Below are 17,432 nucleotides of genomic sequence, written 5' to 3' on the forward strand. Positions count from 1 at the left end.
ATTCCATCTGCTGCAGGTATTACCTCTTCTAACGTTGAGTTGACCTGCATTGCTTGTGGTCCTTTCTTTCCTTGTCTTTTCATACTGCTCGCATTTCTTTCTGCTTGGTGAAACTGTTGTGTTATTGAATTTTCCCCCTATATATTTATATTGCTCTTGTATAGTTGCAAAGTCTCCCTCGCAGGCAGGGGCTGCAGCTCTGCCCCTCCCCCAACCAGGGTGTTGTGTCTACCATGCTGGCGGGCGCTGGGCCTGTTCTGCTGGTCGGTCACAGGTCCGTCTACCTTGCAGGTGCGGGTGGCGGCTCTGCCCCTTCGCAGGCTGCTGGGCCTGTTCTGCCGGTAGGTCGAAGGTCTGCCTACCTTGCAGGCGTGGGTGGTGGCTCTCGTCCTGCTTCTTTTATCCAGCCACTTTCCCTACTGAAATATGGATAGCTTTCTACACATTACCTCCATGGTTTGGATTGGAAAAGATGGCTTTTCTTTTGTTCCACCTTTCAAATTCAACACAGAAAGAAGCCCTTAGGGTGCAGTTATCCTACTGACTTCTCCCAGAAGACAAAAAGCAATTGATGGGTCTTCTGCAATTTGCTTAATTATCAAAAATTTATTTTGCAAGGTGAAGGCTGACATTTAATTTGAAACAGGTGCTTAGGTCGTGGTATTTGTGAATTCTTAGCCTTTTGCTCCAAACATGAAGACTAATAAATGGCAAGTATGGATGACTTCAGGTTTTTTTAAAAATGTCTTCCAGTTTCGGAACTATTATGATAAGCCCATTTGAGACTTCAGCAGTAAATTCCAAATATTTGTTGTAATTTGAAAAGAAAAAGATGTTAAAAAGTTACATATATCTCTGTATCCTGGTTCATCTTGTGACAGATTTACTGGATAGAAATGAAGGTCCAGTTTTGCAGTTAACCCTTTGGTGTGATAAAGAAGCATAAAGACAAGATATCAAGATTGATTTCATATCATACCTAAAGAGATTCTGTACAAATACATATTTTTACATGTGTAAATCCACATTTTTGGATGAAAGGAGGGGTTTTTCTCCTGGAGACAGAACCTGTTGTTTACTTTTTCAAGTCTTGGAACATTTGTTCTTTTTAAATTTTTTCATTCTTCTACAGAAGGACCAGATTGTGTAGCAGCTAAGTGAGTGCATGCTTACATTTAGTTAAAAGAATGGTAAAAGCAAACAACCCAGTTTGAGTCCGTGATGGAATCCTGTTCACTTTCCTAAGATGAGAGGCTGCTTTACAGTTTTATTCATCCTCTTTTTGTGGAGTCATATAGCACAGTAGAGTTAGTTTTCCATGTGGCCAAAACTGGAAGAAAAGTAGCACAAGTAGTTTTTTAGATAAGAAGGTGAGATGGACTCTATAGTATGACCTGCTTTCAACTTTGGACATAGAAGAGAAGAAAAAGATAATGAGAAGTTTCCATATAACTCCTTTTTCCTAAGAAAAAGAAAAATGTCTTATGTAGCACCATTTGACTTTTTTGGAATTTTACATTACATAGTTCCATTTTTTTTTTAAAGAGAGAGTGAGAGAGAGAGGGGAAGAGAGAGAGAGAGAATATTTTTAATATTTATTTTTTAGTTTTCGGCGGACACAACATCTTTGTTTGTATGTGGTGCTGAGGATCGAACCCGGGCCGCACGCATGCCAGGCGAGCGCGCTACCACTTGAGCCACATCCCTAGCCCCTACATAGTTCCATTTTTTATAAAGTCACAAGTAACTCTTTTCTCGACCCAGATGGTACTTGGATTTATTTTTCTAGGTGGTAGGTGTAATGTTAAACTGAAAAGGCTGGGACTCAGATAAATTTCCCCAGTTGGAATTGGATTTTCTCATTACCAAGTGGGTCTATCTCAGAATCAATGTTGTCAATCCACTGGTTGTTTCATTGTAGATTTAGAAAAAATTCAGGATCTGAAAAAAAAAAAGAAAAAAAAACCTCAAATAAGAAAAATAGTTCCACTAAGAAATGTGAAAATATATATATATATATATATATATATATATATATATATATATATACACACACACACACACACACACACACACATACATAACATAAAATTTACCTTTTTAACCTTTTGTAAGTGTAACTCAATGGCATTAACTACATCATTGTGCAACTATCACCACCATCCATCTCTATAACTTTTTTCATCTTCCAAAACTGAAACTCTGTACCCATTAAAGAATAACTCCCAATCTCTCCCTTTCCTAAGCCCCTGGCAACCACTATTCTACTTTCTGTCTCTATGATCTTAACTACTCCAGGTAACTGCACTTAAGTCAAGTCATACAATATTTATTCTTTTGTGACTGACTTATTTCATTTTTAATACTGTCTTTGTGATTCATCCATGTTTTACACATGTTAGAATTTCACTCCTTTTTAAGGCTAAGTAATATTCCATTGAACTTATATATTTTGTTTATCCAGATGGACAATTAATGTTGCTTCCACCTTTTGGCTATTGTGACTATTAATACTATGAATATGAATATATAAATATCGGAGTCCCCATTTTCACGTCATTTGGGGGTATACCTCAAAGTGAAATTGTTGGATCACATAGTAATTCTATGTTTAAATATTTGAAAACTGACATGCTTTTTCTTTAGCCCCTTACTACTTTGCAGTCACACCAGCAGTGCACATGGGTTCTGATATTTCCACATATCACCAACATTTGTTATTTTCTGTTCTTTTGACATCCATCATCATAGTGATTGTGAAGTGGTATCTCATTGTGGTTTTGATTTGTATATCCCTAACAATTTATGATGTTGAGCCTATTTTCATGTGTTTGTTGGCCATTTATATATGTTATTTGAAGAAATGTCTATTGAAGTCCTTTATCCAGGTTTTTAGTTTTTGTAGTGCTAGAGTTCAAACCAGGGCCTTGTGCATGCCAGAAAAGGGCTCTACCACTAACCTACGTTACCAGGCTGCCTGTTTTTTTGTTTTGTTTTGTTTTGTTTTTTAATTAAGTGCTTGGTGTTTTGTTGTTGAGTTGTAGGAATTCTCTATATCTCCAAATATTAATTTCTTAACAGATACATGATTTGCAGATATTTTCTCCCATTCCACTGGTTGCCTATTTCACATTTGATATTGTGCTTTGATACACAGAAGCTTCTTAAAATATTTTGAGTAGTCTAATTTATCTATTTTTTTCTCCTGTTAACTATGGTTTTGTTGTCATTCCAAGAAATGATTGCCAGATTCAGTATCATAAATCCTTTCCCGTGTTTTCTTCTAAGGGTTTTACAGTTTATGTTTAGGCCTTCAGTTGGCATTTAGAGTTAATTTTTGTTAATTTTGTATCTGATAGAAGATTCAACTTCATTCTTTTGCATGTGGATATCCAGTTTTTACATCACCATTTGTTGGAAAGATTGTTCTTTCCTCATTGTCACCCTTGTTGAAAATCATTTGAACATATATGTGAGGATTTAGTTCCAGACTCTCTTCTATTCCTTTGATTTATGTGTCTGTCTTTATGCCAGTTCAAAACTTTTGATTACAGGCCCTTTGTAGAAAATTTTGGAATCAGGAAGCATAATGCCTCATAATACTTTTTTGTTCTTTTAAAAGAGTATATTGGTTATTTGGAATCTATACTACCTTTTATTGTTACCTATATAGTTACTTTTACCAGGGATCTTCATTTCTTCATGTGAATTCAAGTGTATGCCTACTGTTCTTTAATTTCAGCCTAAAGGACTCCCTTTAGTATTTTTCTGGAATAGGTATGCTATGCATGAATTCTGTTTTTATTTCTCTGAGAATGTCTTAATTTTTTTTTTTTTTACTTTGGAAGGATGGTTTTACTGGATATAGAATTCTTGTTGGCATCCTTTTATTTCAGCACTCAATATTGTACCCCACTGCTTGTTCACTCTATGGTTTTCTGAGAAATTAGATATTAATCTGACTGAGGGTCTCTTGGATATGATGAGACTCCTCTCTTTCTGCTTTCAAAATTATCTTTATCTATAGCATTTAACACTTAGTGATGTTTGGGGAAGTTCATGCTGTTCTTATAGATTAATTTGGGATGTTTTCAACCATTTTTTCTTCAATATTCTCTCTCTCCCTCTCTCTCTCCCTCTCTCTCTCTCCCCCTCTCCCTCTCTCCCTCCCTCCCTGTTTCCTTTCCTCCCTCCCCTTCTCTTCCCTTCCCTTACCTTCTGAAACTCCTATTATGCATACGTCAGTGTCTTTGATAGTGTCCTACAGGTCTCCAAGTTTGTTCATTTTTCTTTGTTCTTTTTTCTTTCTACTCAGACTAGATAATTTCAATAAACCTGCCTTTAAGTTTGTGAATTCTTTCTTCTACCTGTTGAAGTCTACTGCTTAGCCTGTCTACTAAATTTTCATTTCAGTTATTGTACTTTTTAACTGCAGTTTCTATTTGATTCTTTTCTATAATTTCTGTCTCTATATTGGCATCCTCTATTTGGTAAGACATATTTATCAAACTTTCCTTTAGTTCTGTGTAAATTGTTTCTTTTAATTCTTTGAATATATTTTTAAAAGTCTTAAAATCTTAAAGTCTTTCTCTGTTAAGTTCAAAATCTGGGCTTCTTAGGGATAGTTTGTATTGATTGCTTTACATTCCCCCCTTTATATAGGCCACACTTTCAGGTATCTTTGTATGTCTTATAATATAGTCATCTTTTGGTATCCTTAGGGAATTGGTTCCAGTATCCTCCCCTCAATACCAATATCCATGGATGCCCAAATCTGTTTTATAAAATGATGTAGACAACCTAAGCACATTCTCCCTTATACTTTTAAATTATCTCTGGATTGCTTAGCATAATATAAATGCTATCTAAAATGCTATCTAAAATATTTTAGTAGTCTAATTTATCTAATTTTTTCTAATTTATCTGTTTAGAAAAATTTATCTATTTTTTATAATTTATCTCTTTTTTTCTCCTGTTAACTATGGTTTTGTTGTCATTCCCAGAAATGATTGCCAAATTCAGTATCATAAATCCTTTCCCTTATTTAGGGAATAATAACAAGAAAAAAAATCTGTACATGCTCAGACACAAAAGTTTTTCCAATATTTTCAAATCTGAGGATGCAGAAGTCACAGCTACAGAGAGCCAATTGTATTTTTGTTGAAACTGGACATTTTAAATAATGAGGTGTGGCATCTCTGGAAATCAAACTCTTGCCCCAAAACTGAATTTGTTGTTGTTGTCTATTTAGTGACTTTTCTGAACTATACAAAATCATACACTTTGGCATGTGCAGACATTGAAGTTTTGCTCAGTTATCTTAATGGTTAGCTAATTTCCTTTAGAGATTCTTTTTTTTTTTTTGAATTTTTAATATTTATTTTTTAGTTTTTGGCGGACACAACATCTTTGTTTGTATGTGGTGCTGAGGATCGAACCCGGGCCGCACGCATGCCAGGCGAGCGCACTACCGCTTGAGCCACATCCCCAGCCCTCCTTTAGAGATTCTTAAAGGCCATTTTTACTCAGCCAGGCAATATGACCATAATGTCTTTTGGGGGGTCTGGGTGGGGGGGGGTGCCAGGGATTGAACTCAGGGGCATTTGACCACTGAGTCACATCCCCAGCCCTATTTTGTATTTTATTTAGAGACAGGGTCTCACTGAGTTGCTTAGCATCTCGCTTTTGCTGAGTCTGGCTTTGAACTCACTAACCTAGCTCAGCCTCCCAAGCTGCTAGATTACAGGTGTATGTCACCATTCCCAACCGACCATTATGTCTTAACTTTCACTTCCTGCTGTCATAGAGCCTCAGTGTTAGCCAGAAGAGAGAGCTTAAGGCCTTCCTAGGTCTTTCCTTTGCATTTACATGAATTTTTAGATTCCCAGACATTTGTCAGAACTTTCCAAAGTCTCTGCAGATATTTCATACCCCAGCTTTTCTTTGTAAACTTTTGGTTAACCTATTGTTTGTTCTACCTGTTTTCTACAGCTTTAGACAATTACAGATTTAAGACAATTGTCTAAATGTTGAAAAAATGCTCCTGGGGAAATAGTTGTGCATTATATGATTTCTAAGTCAAGTAAAATAAAGACAATCTTGCAAGTGGTATCTTCAAGGGAACCACCAGAAAGCTCAAATAATAACAATTTTCTGGAAATGAAGCTTTAAAACAACTCCAGTCCCATTCTCTGTTTGGTTTTCATGTGATCAAAGACTATTAATTTTGTCAAAATTCATAATTACAACAAATTTAGTTTAAAGGTCTGGCTCTTATTTGTGATTCTAGAATTGAACAACACCTTATTCTATAAAGTAGATTGATTATTCTGATGAACCAAGCAGAAGAGGTTGGCTTGCCAGGCAGAAAGGGCTGAAAAAAGCAGAAACAGAACAAAGAGAGGGATTCATCATTTTAAAGTTACTTTCTTTATAGGGTTAATAGAGGAATTCCTTACTACACTATCTCAAGTTGACTAGAATCTCCTATTTTGTGCAAAACTGGCCCATTTCAAAATTTAATTTGATTATACATGGCATTTATCATAGATTCCATTCTGGTTTGTTCCAGTCCTTTAGGGCTTAGTCCAAAAGGCTAGTCCAAAACACTGGCCTCCCATAAACTTTAACAATTTTCAGGGCTACTGCCGAGCTCAAAAGATGGGCTTGAGAATACGACAAGTTAAAACTCTACAAAGCTTACTACTCTTACCAAAATTCAACTTTTTATTAAATAAATGCTCCTCAAATTGTTTCAAGCATTCTGTTAATGTTCATAATTCTGAAAAACTTGGTGGCAATTTTTTCCAGTTTCCTTTTTGCTTTTATAGAGGAGAGAATCTGAGAGGTCATTACTCTACCATTTTTTCTGATTGTTCCTGAGACTCTAATCAAGTCTTTTTACATGTACATGTAAACATGAGTATGTGCCTTTTTAATATTGTGTGTGATGAAATGGAAGGTGTTATAAAGTACTTGTACAGTACACTGGAGGTTGTGTTGTTGCCTTAAAAAAAAACAATGTGCAACTGTCTGAGGAGCAAACTAAACTAACCACTTTTATCATGAAAGATCATTTTTACATAACACACTACCAGTTTTATTAAGACATGAATATTTGGCAGATATTTTCTTTAAAAAGAATAAAACAAGAGCCAGGCACAGTTGGTGCACACCTATAATCCCAGCAACTCAGAAGGCTAAGACAGGAAAGAGGATCACAAGGTCTAGGAAAGCCAGCCTCAGCAACTTAGTAAGACCCTGTCTCAAAAATTAAAAAGGACTTGGGATATGGCTCAATGGTAAACATACCTGGGTTAAATCTCCAGTACCTCCACTAAAAGAGAGAGAGAGAGAAAGACAAAGAATTAAAGGAGCCTGTCGTGTCAGGAAAAAGCACAAAGAGTTTGATATCAGTGATAAATTTAAAGTTTTCAAGCAAAAATAGGAATTAAAAACTGAGCATAGTGATGCACACTTGTAATCCCAGTGATTTGGGAGTCCAGAGCAGGAGGATCACAAGTTTGAGGTCAGCTTCAGCAATTTAGAGAGACCCTGTTTCAAAATTAAATAAATAAATAAAAAGGGCTGGGGATAAAATTTAATGGTAGAGCACCCTGGATCTAATCCCTAGTACTGCCAAAGGGGGAAAATTGGGAGAAGCTTGTATTTATTATGAAGAATTTGATAACTTCAGAGTGCATGTTTTTCTGATGAGATTGGTGGTGATGTTAACAAATGTTATGAAATGTGTTAATGTTTGAAAGATCTGCGTAATTCCATGAAGGTTTTCTGAGTGATCAGTCTATAGTGTTAACAAAACCATGCATAGGTAAAAACTGTTGTCAAAGTTCAAGATAGACCATTGAATTTTAATATAAAAGGGTTCAGGGTGTTCACAGATAGGGTTCCAGTTTTCAGATTGGCACCTTCAAGAAACTACCACCTGCAGGGCATGGTAATTCCCAGCCACTGAGGAGGCTCAGGCAGAAAGATTGCAAGTTCAAGGCTAGCCTCAGCAACTTAGTGAGACCCTATCTCAAAATAAAAAATAAAAAGGACTGGACATACACACGAATTGGTGTGAATATACTATGTATACAACCAGAGATATGAAAAATTGTGCTCTCTATATGTAATAAAAATTGTAATGCATTTTTCTGTCATATATAAATTTAAAAAAAAAATTTTTAAAAAGGACTGGACATAAAGAAAAATGAGATTATGTCATATGCAGGAAAATGGATGGAACTAAAGACCATTATGTGGGCTAGGGATGTGGCTCAAGCAGTAACACGCTCGCCTGGCATGTGCAGGGCACTGGGTTCGATCCTCAGCACCACATAAAAATAAAGATGTTGTGTCCACCGAAATCAAATAAATATTAAAAAATTCTCTCTCTCTTTCTCTCTCTCTCTCTCTCTCTCTCTCTCTCTCTAAAAATAAAATAAAATAAAGACCATTATGTTAAGTAAAATAAGCTAAACTCATAAGGTCAAGGGTTGTATGTTCTCTTTCATGTGCAGAAGGTAGAGAGGAAAAAGGAAAAGAAAAGTGAAGTGAATCTCTTGAAAATCAAAGATCAATAAAGGAAAGGGACCAAGGAGTGGGAGATGAGGAGTGGGGGAAGTGATGGGGAGTGATATTGACCAAATTATATTGTTATATTGTGTGTATGAATAAATCCCATCATTATGTACAACATAATATACACCAATAAGACAATGTGGTGAGGGAAAAAAAGAGCCAGGGACCACCAAAGTGCATCTTACTCAAGCATTCATACTCCCTCTTCTTTTGTGTGTGTGTGTCCTGTTCTATTGTTTGCTTTTTTAAATAAATCTCCTTGCATTTCTAAATAAATCTCTGTTTGCACCTCAAAAAAAAAAATGGGAGGCTGGGGATGTAGCTCAGTGTCAGAGTGGTAGAATGGGGGAAGAACACAACATTACTACTTGTTAAGATTTGGTATAGTAGCAAAGAATACTGATAATTATCTGAAAAGCTACAACAAGACTCTTCTTTTTTCAACTACATATTTCTGAGGTCAAACTTTCTTCATGTATTTCAACTAAAATAAATATTAGAGTGCTTGCCTAGCATGCATAAGGCCTTGTGTTCAATCCCTAGCACTGCAAATAAATAAATAAATAATATGTCACAACTGATTTAGTTCAGGAGAAAATATAAGAATTTAGACTGATCTCTAGTCATTCAAGAGCTATATAAAAGCATAAAACAACAAAACCCTTTCACTGTTTTTCTTGTTTTGAAAAATAGTTATTTTCATGAAAATATTTTATGTATATTAATATATAATGGGCTGGGTGTGGTGGAACATGCCTGTAATCCCAGTGGCTCAGGAGGCTGAGGCAGGAGGATCTCAAAATCAAAGCCAGCCGCAACAACAGTGAGGCAGTAAGCAACTCAGTAAGACCCTGTCTCCAAATAAAATACAAAATAGGGTTAGGGATGTAGCTCAGTGATTTGAGTGCCCCTGAGTTCAATCTCTGGTACCCCTGAGTGCCCCTGAGTTCAATCTCTGGTACAAATATATATCCCTATTTTAAGCAATTAGCATGTATATAATTTAAAATTTTACATTTGTGTTTCAATTATGGTAAATATCAAGTTATAACTCATATAAGCAAAAGTTCTTTGAGGTGCTTAATAATATTTTAAAAGTGCAAAAGAGTTCTGATTCTGAAAAGTTTGAGAACCATTATGCTAGTTGTTCAAATAAATGATCTTTTAATCACCAAGAGGAGACCAAATGATATATAAAGGTGGCTACCATTTAGCACTCAACTCAATTTTCTATTCATTTTAGTGCCAACATTTTTGTGTGGCCCATATAAAAAAGCTGCTCATTCCCATAAGCAAGATGGTGAGAGTTACTTGATCCATAGAGAACATTTTAGGGTAACACTTTTTGCAGCTTCTTGAGTAGGTCATGTCTCATAGCCTTTGTGCATGGTTGTTTCTTTTGCTTGAAAAGCTCTCCTACACTTTCCCTAACAATCCTTATTTGTTGTTTGGATTTTGACTTAACGATCACTATCTCAGGGAATCCTTCCCTGACTTATGCCTCCTAACCTCCTATATCCTCTAGATTTGATCAACTCAATTTCTCTTATAGGTTCATGCACCTTTCTTTATAGTATATATCACCGTGTATAATGATGTATCTTTAGATGGTTTGATTAATGCCTGTCTCCCCTCTAAACTTAAGCTCCACAGGACAAATTTCTTTTTTGCTTACCATTTTACCATCAATATCACAGTGTTTGGCAGTGTGTGTGTGTATATACACACACACAGAATGAATCAATTATTTTCCAATATGAAAACCACACGTTGAGGCAAGGAAGAGTGCATTTTATTGATTGTTACATCATTTTAACTAGTCTTTCAGATTATCGACTGTTCAAAATTGTTTCTATTGTGTGGATTTCCTAGTTAAAAAAAAAAATAGGTATCTCAGCTAAGTATAGTCATCCTGAGAGAAATTAGATTGCTTGAGTCCCCTACACAGATGCCATTTCCCAAAACCTTCTCCCAACTCATGTTTCTTAGCTTCCTAGCTTACTTTTTTTAATTACAGGAATACTTTTACTAATGGTTATGCTGAATTTTTCTCTAAAAATATCTTTTATTAAATACAGGAGTATATTGGATTCATGTTGTATTATTTCTTTTGGGACTAATGGTACATTTTCCAACTTCAGAAATTGTTTTTAAGACCACAGAAGTATCAGATTAAACTAATGTGGTGACTACCTCAGGAAAGTAGTATTTTATTCTGTTTTTCTTCCAAGAATGTAACTGTTAAAAATTATTACAGTTATTTATTGTTCACTTTACAATTTACTAAGTGAAGGGATTATATTTCATTCTTCTTCCAGCTGAGTAATAGTGTATGTGTGTTTTTTTGAAGCAAGCACAAATAGTTTTTCATATTAGGACTCTAGATTTTTGTCCTATTTTAATTAGGAGACCTTTGAGATCTGGATAAAGGAAGCATATTGTCCTTTTGATATCCAGACAATATTTGCAAAATCTATCTAACCATAGAGTTACAAATTCGTTTCAGATAAGTTAGTATACTTTAAGAGCAGTGCTTTCAGAATTTACAGCCTTTACTTGAGAACATTCAGTGTTGATTTTATTGCTGATCTCAAATGGTTTTGTTTTACACAGAAACAAATGGATATCAATGCTGCTATTCAAGCCTTGATTGAATCAAATACTGCTCTACAGATGGAGGTAATATATCTGATTTTATTTATATTGGCAATATCAATATAAAAATTAAACAGGAATTTTTGGAGGCCAAAATGTAGCATTATCTCAAAGACTATATTTAAAACAGATTGAAAACATGAACCCATTTTCAAAGACAAAGTATAATTAAACATGATATGCATAGGATATTTTATAAGGAAAATAGTTAAAACAAAAATATAATGTTGTTAAGGACTTACATGTAAGGAATTTGGTGACATTGAAGAAAAGAGTTAAATGAAATTAACTATATTTCTTAAAATGAGATACACCTAACATCACCTTTATTTAAACTTGTTTTATTCAAAGTGTAACTTAAAAAGCATTATACAGTAGGCATAATAACTCTTTTTAAGTCTATATCAGCTTGAAAACTAAACTTTCAAGTATAAATTTAATCTCTTTGTAGGATCAAGGTCAATAAAACATATACTATATGTTATGCTTAAATATAAATCACTCTTTGCATCCTACCCCCAACTCACTATATACAACTAGGAACACAGTTTTCTTCCATGATAGTCATTAGGGTTTCACTGCTTATATGATTCTTATGATGACTTGGCAGAGCTACCAGAATACTGAAGTGACTTTAATCGACCACAGTGCAGAGATATTCAAAACCTTGAACTACCTTAGCAATTTACTACACAGCATCAAGAATCCCCTTGGCACAAGAGATAACCCAGCACGAATCTGCAAAGATTTGCTCAACTGTAAACACAAAGTATCAGATGGTAAGTTCTTAGTTTCCTCAGAATCTGATTGATGTCTAACTTAATTCCATCATTTCAGTGCATTTGAAATTTACAAAGCATTCATTCCAAACTTTAGTTATTTTGATAAAACACTGGCAGAAGCCATTTTAATGTCATAAAAAACAAAAACAAATACCCAGAGGAAGAGATATTTCTGATGTCACCCCACCCCTAGCTATTTCATTTGCTTACATTTTGTATTTGGAATGTATCACATTCATATTAAAAATTAAAATATATAAAGCCGGCCTTTGGGTTGACCAACAGGAGCATCTGTAGAACTTGGTAATACAGGACCACCAAAGTTGACAGTATCATGAAGGATATCATAAAGCCCCTTCCATTATGCTTTCTAACAGTATAGTTTTTGTACAAAACAGAATTTAAATTCCCATCCTAGAATCAGTGACCATGAAGATGGAGTGGTTTGTAATTCTTAGAAGTTTTTCATCCTTATATAGATAATCTCAAGTTCATTAACAAGGAATACAAAAACAAATTTAGAGTAAAACTATCAAGGAAAGTTTTTAAACCAAGAACAACAGGCATCACTTACATTGGAGAAACTCTGCTATTATTTTAATTTGTTTGGTCTGAAGTCAACTGTTTAATGAATATAAATTTCATTTTTTGCTAAAAACTCTAGTCTCAATAATACATTAACTATATGATAATTTGAAAAACAACTAGATTATGTTATTTCATAGATTAGTAGTCTTTATTTTAATTTTAATTTTTATATACAAATACACATGTCACACACATTCATTTATATATTCATATCAAAAAAAACATGCTTTAATTCTAGAAATGCAGTGAAATGTTCACTCTATTTATATTAATAAAATAGTAACTTTTATAGATACTTTCTACCCTATATCAATATAAAAACTAAAATAATATTTATAAGTATAACTGCCCATAATGATTGTAAGCTTAATTCTTTCCCATATTTGAGGGCATAAATTAAAATTTTATAAAATTAAAAGAAAGACATTGTAAGACAAATAAAATCAGTATCAAATCAAAATTTAAATTGTGTCTTATAGGAGAAATAGCTAAGTGATATGAAATGTGTATAAAGAAAGGTCTTTATGTCCCCAAATACTTTCATCATTGGAGATGACAAGAGTTATACAGGAAAAGGAACAGGATAAAAAGTGGAGTGGAGAGTGTAGTTTCAAATAAAATGGCCTCTCTGAGAAAGTGACATTTGAGAGCAGTCAGAAGGAGAAAAGAGAGCAAACTCCAGGAATCTAAGGAAAGAGCTTTCCCGACTTAAAGCACAAATGTAAAAGCCTTGAGTCAGGGAATATAGTTGGCACGTCCTAGGTTTAGCAGGAAGGCCAGTATGACTGGAAGAGTGTACCTAAATTGAAGACTTGTAGGAAACTAAGTCAAAAAGACATCAAGAAACCAGATTGTGTAGGACCTGCTAGACTACTCAAAAGTCTCCAACTTTTGAGAAACCATTGGAAATTTTTTAACAAAGAAATGAAATAAATTGACTTTGATTTTTAAAGTATTGCTCTACTTGATATAATGAGGACAAGGGTAGAAGCAGGGAAATCACTGAGCTATTGAAATCACCCAGGAAAGGGGAAAAAAAAAATGAACAGACCCAGAAGAGATAATGATCAGCTGGATCAGTTGATCCCATGTAATCAACTCTAGTCAGCAATGGTCAGAATTTTGATTCTGTTTTCAAGGGAAAGCCAGCAGTTTTTGTTGACAAATTAGATGTGGGCTATGAGAGATATAGAATGGTAAAAAAATGACTCTAAGCGTTGGAATATAGAAGGGTGGAATTGTTGTTAGTAGAAATGGAGAAGACATCAGACTTCAAGAGAAGGAACTGTGGACAGAAGATAATAGTTCAATTTTAGATATATTTAGTTTGAGACATTTAGTTTGACATTAGATTTTCAAGTAATACTTTCAAGTGGGTAATTGGCTATTCCAGTAAGAGGTCAAGAGAGGCCAGGGGTAAAAATTATGAATGACATTCATAATATAAATTTCATGTTATACCTTAACTACTTAAGATTACCTAAATTATAGGAGACATTTAGTTTGACATTAGATTTTCAGGTAATACTGTCAAGTGGGTAATTGGCTATTCCAGTAAGAGGTCAAGAGAGGCCAGGGGTAAAACTTATGAATGACATTCATAATATAAATTTCATGTTATACCTTAACTACTTAAGATTACCTAAATTATAGGTAAAGAAAGAAAAGAGGTCTACAAACTGTGTCCTAAAGCAATCTAATATTTAAAGATCAGGGAGGTTAAAGAGAATTAGCAAAGAAAACTAAGAAGAAGCAATCACTAAGATAGAAGGAAAACCAGACAAATGTGGTATCTTGGAAATCTAAGAAAAGGTTTAGAGGAAGGTATCAACTGGATCAATGTCAAGCAAGGTAAAGACTTAAAAAAAGAAAAACTATTGGATTTAGCACTGCAGATATCATTGATAACCTTCACTAAGAACCATTTAGAAAAATGGTAGTGATTAAAACCTCATCAGATTTTAAGAGAAAATGATAGAAATGAAGTAATTCAAATTACCTGTACAAAACAAAAATTATTTTAAATTTAAAAGCATAAAATAGCTAACAAAATAGTGAGGAACTTTCAGGCCAATATTTTGAATATTTATAGTAAAGAACTATGGGTTTTAAGCTGGGTAAGAAAAGAAGTAAACAAATGCTCATGAGGGACATGAAAAGGTGATAGTATCAATGAGTAGCAGGTCCTGATAGGATCAAAGAATTACTAGAGTCAAGACACTACAGGGAGTAAGCTGAAAAGAGAAGGGAGGCAAAATTATGAAGGAGATACAGTTGCAAGTAATAACAAAGGCTAAGATATGGCTTTAGAGTTAATAGTTTAAGTTATGGGGTAGGTTATTGGTGGTAAAGTAAGGGTTGAATGGTACACTGCTAGGAACTGAGAAGCCAGGTTATTGGAAGTATCATTCACATGGATTTATAATTACCAAGAATTCAAGAATTAGGTCATAAATAGATTTTCTGAAAGCCATCACAAGCCAGAAGCTAAAATCTTCAAAAAAAAAAAAAAAAAAAAAAAAAAACATTCATTGATTTCACCAGGAAGGGGCATGATGAGTGTTTAGGGAGAAAGGGGGGAAAATGGTCTGCAGTTAGCAAAAAGGACACCTTCCAACCTCCAGGCACAATGTTATAGAAGTTGTTGCAGAAGTTGAAAGGGTTACAAGGGAAGCAGTGTCCTCAAGGGAGAGCCAGTTTTAAGTTAGAACATTTATGCTCACAAAAATATATTATGATATAAAATGTTATCTATACTCCACATATCTTAAAAGAAGTTATGAATCCCCATCATTTCATCATTGTACAACACAATGCCTAAAATCAAAGTATTCCCCCTCATATAACAATGAGAGTTTGCTTGATAGAAAACCTTTCATAAAATTTATATTAGCTCACATAGTAGAAGTAAAGCATGTCTAGGAAGAGAAAAGATGGTGAGTGAAGATCTATATTGACTCCCTTAGATAAGACTGGAAGGCTACATTAGATTCTGGTGAATAATCCAGCAATAATTTCTACAAACTTTAAAATATTCAGAATCCAGAGGAAAGGGGACTAAAAAGGGTGGCTGTCCTTTACCCCATTCTTCTATATTTCAACAGTTTAGTGGTTCTCCAGATGTGTTCTGTGGACCAGAATTAGATTTTTTTTCAAAATGCAGATTCTCAAGCCTTACCCCAGACTTAATAAATTGGTCACTTGGGTGATAAGGCCCAGCCATATGTGTTTTGTCATATGGTTCAAAATTTTCTAAAATTTGAAAATCACTGCATTAGGACAGTCCCTACCCTTTATGCCACCTATTCAGCAAGTATGCATTTTGGAGGATTAGTAGAGTAAGAACAAGGAAAATAACTAAAGGATGTTTTTCAAAGTTAGAGGAAGCCCATGATGAACTAGAGAAATCTATGTATGTGGTAAAGATGAAATGGAAAAGCATCTTACCTATTATAGAAAGTGACATTTGACAAAAACTAGTTGTTTCACCTTTTGAATGAAAGACACTGGGACTGCCTTTTTAAAAAACTCCTATCCTTCATATTTGAAATATAATCCTATTTCAATATTCAGAGTCTATTATTCTGGAATTAAGATGCTAACACAGTGCTTTTCAGTCTAAGTATTTCCTCTAATCTGACTTGAGGCCTTTATTTATTCCTGGGCACTCAGTGGATGCAAAGATTGGCAGGTTTACACTAACTACAGGCACTTCTGTTTTTCCCACTTACAAATCTCAAAAAAGCACAGAAAATTATGGCCATTTAATTGAACATTTTTCTTTCTGAAACCCTAAAAATAACTGTTTTATTCTATTTTTAATTATTAACATTACTCATAAAGATATGCTTTCATTAGAGAAATTAAAGTTGTTTTTATGTATATATATATACATATATATACATACACATAAAATATTTATGTTTAACTCTATAATAATACAGAACAGATTACTCATTAACTTTAATTTCTCAATTAACTTTAGACAATTCACTTTTAGTTGAGCTTTTGTTTGTGGTATGAAGCAATAAATTCAGTTATTCTATCATTGTGATTATAATCATGATATGCCCTTAAATAGGTGTCTGAAAAATACAGTTTTCAGTGTCAGTTTTTTACAATTCTTGCAGTTTTCATTCATTCACTAAATATAAATTTTTATAATCTTTGAAGTATTCTACATGTAAGACTGGGGTAATATATAAAGAGTACATTATTATACATATCATAGTTTATATTTATTATACATATCATGACACCTAAGTAACTTTGCATTTTACTATGTATTAATAGGAAAATATTGGATTGATCCAAATCTTGGATGCCCTTCAGATGCCATTGAGGTTTTCTGTAATTTTAGTGCTGGTGGCCAGACATGTTTATCTCCTATTTCTGTGACAAAGGTATGTATTAAATTTTAGAACATATTCACAGTATCTGTAAACAATTATTTTTTAAAATTTTGTCACTTCACATAATTATGAATTTTAAGCATGAAGTCAAGGTATTCTTCATGCTTTATCATGTATAAGAAACAGGTGTTTGTTTTTAAAAACATTGAATCAGTGACATTTGGCATTTTGATTATGTGTTTTCATGATTGGCTCAGTTTGACTTATCTATTAATCATGGTTTTTGTATTCCTTAAAAACTTGTGCAACATATGTTGTTTTTATACATGACATACATTAGAAAGAACTGCAGTGTTTGTGATCAGTAATCTATTACCTAAAGTTCTGCTGAAAATTATATTATCACCATCAATAAAAGAAGAATTTGGCACAATAGCTTGCTCTTTTTGGTAACTGGACACAAAATATC

At 33.9% G+C, this 17,432-nt stretch overlaps 1 protein-coding gene across 1 annotated transcript in view; it reads left to right on the plus strand.

Annotated features, from left to right (window-relative positions):
- Col24a1 (collagen type XXIV alpha 1 chain) overlaps positions 1-17,432 on the plus strand; it is a 367,698-nt gene that overhangs the window by 343,983 nt on the left and 6,283 nt on the right. The window contains exons 56-58 of the mRNA XM_076862570.1: positions 11,200-11,265; positions 11,852-12,020; positions 16,905-17,014. Coding sequence (XP_076718685.1) covers positions 11,200-11,265; positions 11,852-12,020; positions 16,905-17,014 — 345 coding nt within the window. The remainder of the gene's footprint in view (positions 1-11,199; positions 11,266-11,851; positions 12,021-16,904; positions 17,015-17,432) is intronic.

The sequence above is a fragment of the Callospermophilus lateralis genome, chromosome 7 (assembly GCF_048772815.1).
Source record: "Callospermophilus lateralis isolate mCalLat2 chromosome 7, mCalLat2.hap1, whole genome shotgun sequence".
Taxonomy (NCBI): Eukaryota; Metazoa; Chordata; class Mammalia; order Rodentia; family Sciuridae; genus Callospermophilus; species Callospermophilus lateralis.